The sequence below is a fragment of the Oncorhynchus clarkii genome, chromosome 5 (genome assembly GCF_045791955.1).
Source record: "Oncorhynchus clarkii lewisi isolate Uvic-CL-2024 chromosome 5, UVic_Ocla_1.0, whole genome shotgun sequence".
Taxonomy (NCBI): domain Eukaryota; kingdom Metazoa; phylum Chordata; class Actinopteri; order Salmoniformes; family Salmonidae; genus Oncorhynchus; species Oncorhynchus clarkii.
In genome coordinates, this window is record NC_092151.1 from 38,759,110 (window position 1) to 38,765,872 (window position 6,763).

Below are 6,763 nucleotides of genomic sequence, written 5' to 3' on the forward strand. Positions count from 1 at the left end.
ACCTGGAGCTCCTAATGAATTCTGTAGCCAATTCATTTATTGGTCTCACTAAGCTGTAGTGAAGGGCAAAGGGACATACTGTATGATGGTTGTTGCGGTATCAGTGACCACCTTGTCCTCTGCTCTGTCCAGTGTCCGTGACTGCAGCAGCATCCCAGTCCACCACGGCCAAACCAGAGATGACCCGTCAGGTGACTGTCCAGCGCAGAGAGAAGGACTTTGAGGGCATGCTGGAGTACTACAAAGAGGACGAGGCCCTGCTGGTCAAAACGCTCATCACCGGTACGACGTGGCGGCAGAAAGTCGGCTCATCACACAATATGACAGCATCCCAAGTACAAACACCTGTCAAGTCCAGAGCGTATCACTATATTCTCAAATCCACACGATGACTGCAATGATTACTGAAATTAGTGGAGGAACCTGTTCCAGGACACATCACTCTCTGTTATAGAAATGGAATGTCACTGTAATGTCATTGGAATAACTTATTGTAATGCAGTGTTAATGTAATGTTATTGTGATAACAGTGTTATTGTAATAACTAAGATGTGCTGTTTGGTGTTCCAGACATGAAGCCCCACGCTGTATCAGCAACAGTGCCCTGCCTACCTGCCTACATCCTCTTCATGTGCATCCGCCATGCGGACTACATCAACGATGACCAGAAGGTCCACTCTCTGCTCACCTCCACCATCAACGCCATTAAGAAGGTCCTCAAGGTATAGATACAGAGTTGTATTCCCGCATACAGATGGAGACTTCACTCACATACTTTAACGCGGTGCACAGTCTTTGGAAGTAAGTTGCGAGGAATGCTCGGTCAGAATAGAGTACAGCGACTGAACAGTATTTGAACATTCTTTTCATTTTGTGATGCCTCTGCAGAAAAACAATGATGACTTTGAGATGACCTCCTTCTGGCTGGCCAACACGAGCCGTCTGCTGCACTGTCTCAAGCAGTACAGTGGAGATGAGGTGAGCCTTTGAACGATCAGAGATCATTCTGCTTATTATGAACTGTGACGAGATGCTAGAAAGGATGCTCAGTACTTTAGTTGGTTGAAATAAGGGGTAGATTGTCTGACATTTAGACAGTCTGACGACTCCATGATTCCTCTCCACGCACAATGTATTTTACAGATGTGCAGACTGACATACACTTGCTTTAACCTACTCTACAAATCGTAGCTCTCTACGACTCTCATTCCTTTCTTGCTGTTTTCCCAGGCGTTTATGACTCAGAACACGGCCAAGCAGAATGAGCACTGTCTGAAGAACTTTGACCTGGCAGAGTACCGCCAGGTGCTGAGTGACCTCTCCATCCAGATCTACCAGCAGCTCGTCAAGGTGGCAGAGCATGTGATGCAGCCCATGATCGGTGAGGCGCTGGGGCAGCTCGGTGGGCAAGAACTGTATGGTCCAGAAGTTGGAGACAATGGACTTGGAAATTGACCAACTGTTTCTTCATTCTGGGTTGATTGTACCTCTGTTTTGTTTTGACATTGTGTAAAAAATATATGTTTTAAATCCCTTATTATACTCATCTATATTTTCCACAGCTGAATGTTTAGTTCAGTACTTAGGTTTCCTAAAATAAGAAAAGTGAACCAATGAAACCTATACATATGAATGAATGAACATTGCGTTAACTATCTCCTCCCTTCAACTGGGCAGTGTCGGCCATGTTGGAGAGTGAGTCTATCCCCAGCCTTGCGGGAGTGAAGCCCATGGGTTACAGGAACCGCTCCTCCAGCATGGACAAGGACGAGGAGGGCCCAGGGAGCTACACCCTGGAGGCCCTGATCAGACAGCTGGGCCAGTTCCACGGGGTGATGGGCGAGCACGGCCTGGACCCAGAGATAGCAGGCCAGGTGATCCGGCAGCTGTTCTACAGCATCAACGCTGTCACCCTCAACAACCTGCTGCTCAGGAAAGACGTCTGCTCCTGGAGCACTGGCATGCAGCTCCGGTATGTTTGTTTATTTATGTATGTGTGTGAGTATATATTACACACATACAGAACCATGCTGGGGATATTATATGTTACTAGGGACTGACCAGGAAAAGGCCCTTAATGCTACATACAGTATAGCTAAGAGGAGCACTTAGTACTGTTAGAGAGAGAAAGTAGCATAAGGGTTTGATTTATGACCTGTCACTGAAGAGGTGGGTCTGTACTACTAAGTGTCTTTCACTGGGATTGGTCAGGTACAACATCAGTCAGATGGAGGAGTGGCTTCGGGGGAAGAACCTCCACCAGAGCGGGGCAGTGATTAACATGGAGCCCGTCATCCAGGCCGCCCAGCTGCTTCAGGTCAAGAAGAAGACGTCCCAGGACGCCGAGGCCATCTGCTCACTGTGTACCGCTCTCACCATGCAACAGGTACACTCATACACCTGTTACAGAAACCTGTTACGAGCCTGTTGCACATCACCAATCCTTGAGCACCGGAACGCCCCTCACAACTCCGTCTCAAAGTTCACAGGAAGAGTGACGTGTCTTCATATACTAACCAGTGTCCTATTGGTCATACAGATTGTGAAAATCCTCAACCTCTACACCCCGCTCAACGAGTTTGAGGAAAGAGTCACTGTGTCCTTCATCAGAAACATCCAGGTAACAACTCTCCGTCTGTTATAATGAGTGATTGAAACCACTTCCAGTCTAATATAATCTATTTTCCATGTCATTTATTCATGTTTTTTTTATTTATTATCTTGTCCTCAGAATCGTCTGCAGGAGAGGAACGATGTCCCAATGCTCCTGGTGGACACCAAGCACACCTTCCCTGTCCTATTCCCCTATACCCCCTCAGCCCTTAGCCTGGAGACCCTTCACATCCCTGCCAACCTCAGCCTACACTTCCTCACTCGAGTCTGAGGCTTCAGCGAGGCCTACCACAGGCCTGGTTCTTAGCAAGGAGAAGCAGAGCCCAACGGAGCTCCCTCTAACCTGGGTAGCTTTCAGTTGCTCTGCTAAACAGCAGAGGGTGCCAAGTCTACAGCACACAATGGAAGGCAAAAGAACCTTCCAGCTGACCAACAATGGATGCTGTTAAGCTTCTGTCTGTGTAAATCCAGCAGAATGTGTCAAGTCATTCTTTATAGCTGTCCACAACTGCTTCCTCTATTTGGCGTCTTCTACAGTGGGCTATTGAGATGCTGTGCTTCCTCAGTTCTGTCCCATACAGTCAAATGTATTTTCATTCGCTGTAAGTCGTCTCTTTATGGTAAGCCGACTGTAAATACATTCCTCTTAAAGATGAATTGAATCTGTGTAAATGTGTGCTCTCACTTCCATTGACAAGGTATTGATTCCCAGTTAGCCACTCCGCCAAGCATTCAGTGTCCTGTTTTATTTATTGTACAGTAGGCAGTGGTCTACCGTGTCAGTCTGGCTTCCTCATGATGAGTTAATTGTAGCCTCACTCGTCTTTACACCCTGTCAATGGACAGCAGATCAGACTCGGGAGCACCCCTGCATTGCAGTGACTCTGTTTGTGACTCACACTCTACACGCAGCACTGTGGCTCTGCTGCTCTCGATCCTTCCTCTGCCTTGAGGAATCCTCAGTCTTCAGAGCCCTTCTCTCACTGAGGCTCGAGTTTGATCTTATATAAGAGCCGTATCTCTTCTGTGTTCAGATCAGAGCACACCGTCACACCATCTCCTACTACACACTATGGTCCAGGAAGTCTGAAGCGCTCAACAAATCTCTCAACAGAGAGATTAGTTGTTTTTACGCTGAATTTAATTCAAATTAATTGAACCCGTATGATCTCTGAATCAGGAGAAGTGAAGGCAAGCTTTATGTAAGTGAGGAGTTAGTAAGTGGGGTAGATCCATGTGTTTGTGAAGACTAGGGTTGAGTAGAGATGGGCGAGAGAGCACTTGAAAATGGGACTGGAGGGTCTCCTGTACTGAGTAAGGAAATAGCCATTCCTGCAGGACAGTCTTAGCCTGGTTTCAAATCTGTTTGTGCGGTCTTGCCAACTCCTGCATGGCATGACAATGACTGGCAGGAGTTGGCAAGACTGCACAAACAGATCTGGGGCCATGCTAGGTCTGCTGCAGGACAGAGGGATTAACCCTTTACACTTGTGGGAATTGGCATATGGATAGGACTAAATTGAAGTGTTTCTCACAGAAGACCTATGGAAAGCATATGCATAAGCATGGTAGCAATTGAAAGGGAACAGTTTGGATGTTATGGGGAAATTATTAGACCAAAGTTGAAGACAACCTGACACACTGTAAGACTGAATCCAAACATTACACTGTCGATTGGATGTGCATTTTACATTTACTGTACATTTTGCCGCATTTGTTGATAACGAAATCTGAAAATACTCTGGATACATTCAGTAACATGAGAATATTCCCTGGAAAATGTGGGGTAGGTGCAACATAATACCAAAAAAACGACAAGGGTTTGAGTGGGAGGACTAACTGGTTTCCCTCACTCAGACAACTAAACGTTTTGCTAAAGTTTCCCAATTAGCAGGAGGGATGGGGGGTCAACTTCTTGTTGCACGCGGTGCTCAAGTTCAGAACGGCTGTCAGTCAAAATCCTACAGAGCTGTGAAGGGCAGAGCCAGAGCTCGGATGTAATGTATAGCATGCTACTGTACATCCACTGCATTCCAATTTAGGCGCTTATCAGTGCCCAAATCTGCCATTTCTACAACCCCGCATACTGGTACGAGTGTAAAGGGTTAAAGGTTAAGTGGAAGTGAGAGATTGTTCATTAGTAAGTGAAAAGGGAGAAAATTAGAAGTGACATTGGATGGGAACAGGAAGAGCCACACAGCTATCAAAGACTACTGATGAGAGAGGAAGAATGAAACCTGACTTCCAATAATGACTACATTTTGAGCCCAAGTAATCGAAAGCGGCATTTGTCTGATTTGTTGTTGTTTTCTTGGACTGCTGCCACAGTTGTGAAGCAGAGAGCATGTGGAAGGTCAAAGTAACTTCATGACGATACTTGGAGAGCACTGTATCTCAAAGTTAAGACTGCGAGCGTATCCGCTCCATGAAACTGAGGTAATAAATAACAGATCGTGTCTGCAACTCCACTGTTTCCGCACCGGCTATTCCTATTGGATAGAAAACACATACTGTTGTTGGGCCTCTGAAGTTTTAAGCTCGTCTTCAAATCACGTTCAGAGATATCAGAGCAGATTTTACTAGAACAAAGCCTGTGTGGGGAAAGGTCTCTAGCTACTAATGATGCCACTAACATGTACAGGACCATCTTTGATTCACCTTGTGCTTGTATTTTGTTTGGAATATGTTAATGTGTTTATTTTAGTTATTTTTTATTACTGTTGAGAGTTTATGGTAAAGGGAGCAGACTTTTTCTAACACTACTACTCGCTCATTTTGAGTGTCATTCCTATTTCCGTTGTATGTTTTGTAGTGTGGTTATATAACTTGGCCTTCTGTCGATTTTGTGCCATAATAGCAGAGTTTCAGATGCAGGTTCCTATAACATCATTTCTGCTACTCTCACTTGTAAAGAACTTGATATTGCTTATGTTAAGACTGGAAGTTCAGTATTTTTCACTGCATTCCTCTTTATGTCATAACTTACGATCATATCCATTATATCATGAGGCTATACACAGAATAAAATATTTCACAGGGGCCACATCCCCAGAGAGGCCTTCAGTCTATGGGCCATGTGTGCCATAATAACAGTTAGAAAACACAAACAATGCATACATTTAACAATGTCGTAATGTTCATCGATATAAAAATAGAGTCGCACACTCCAAATATAAACTCCCACTAATTTATTGGGTAAAATCATTGATGAAATTGAACTGGATTCGAGGCCCTGGTGTGTGATTAGAGTATGGATGCCAGCATTCATACATTGATTGATGTGTTGTCCTTAATTGAAGCTCTTTCTAAAGCAGTGGTCTTGTCCTAAAGTTAAATCTTGATGTGGACTTTATAGACGTGTGTTTGATTGTATGCAGATTAGTACATGTTGCACAGTATGAATATGGTGACATGGACACATTTATTCTGCCAACATCTCATTGAATGATCAAGGATTGTGAATTATTTTTAGATGAAGCATTGAAAGCCCACAATGATCTGGTTTTGTGGAAGAGTAAATGATAAGCAAATACATATGACAATGTTTTGTATGGTCAGGGTGATGTACGGTTTTCCATCTTATATCTGTATAATTAGGAAATGTATTTAGTCATTGGGGGGGAAATTAAAATAGTGTATTGACTCAGTTTGAACAAAATGTAACCTCACAATCTTTCTTTGAAAAAAATGTTGTAAAAATGAAATAAAATGTTCAATTTATATTTTGTGTTGTGAATTGTGGTTTACTACTGTTACGTTAATGTTGCTCAAACAGAAGGAGGATCGAACAAAGTCACTGACAACAGCCAAAAGGAAACGTGGGGTTTTAGGAGGGGTTCTGAACGAAACTCGTGGGGGTGTCCACGGAAAGTTAACTAGCAACAACAACTGGAACCAAAAAGACACCCACCATGAGAACCCACTAAATTTGCCCAAGAACAGGAAAACAAAATTAAAACCCCCACCAGGATGTAAACCAAAAAAGTGGAACAAAACAAAATCAGATAGTTTCTAGAAATCCAATTTGAAGAGCCAACTAAAGGTGTTGACTCTCCACATCTCTCAAGACAACCGGAGTACTGGGCCAGCCGCTCTTAAATATCAGCTGTGCCAGCACAGATCAAACACTTAATGAGATGACAAATCAGCA

General features: G+C 44.0%; 1 protein-coding gene across 2 annotated transcripts in view; it reads left to right on the forward strand.

Annotated features, from left to right (window-relative positions):
- LOC139408787 (myosin VB) overlaps window positions 1-6,333 on the forward strand; it is an 81,820-nt gene extending 75,487 nt beyond the window's left edge. Inside the window, exons 33-40 of one of the 2 annotated variants that reach the window (XM_071153114.1) lie at window positions 133-282; window positions 571-722; window positions 889-978; window positions 1,231-1,381; window positions 1,678-1,972; window positions 2,212-2,386; window positions 2,540-2,620; window positions 2,732-3,617. In XM_071153114.1, the coding sequence (XP_071009215.1) occupies window positions 133-282; window positions 571-722; window positions 889-978; window positions 1,231-1,381; window positions 1,678-1,972; window positions 2,212-2,386; window positions 2,540-2,620; window positions 2,732-2,884 (1,247 nt within the window). In that variant the 3' untranslated portion in view covers window positions 2,885-3,617. Of the gene's footprint in view, window positions 1-132; window positions 283-570; window positions 723-888; window positions 979-1,230; window positions 1,382-1,677; window positions 1,973-2,211; window positions 2,387-2,539; window positions 2,621-2,731 lie in introns of both variants that reach the window. The other variant, XM_071153113.1, reaches the window with a different exon arrangement.
- The last annotated feature ends 430 nt before the right edge of the window (window positions 6,334-6,763 follow it).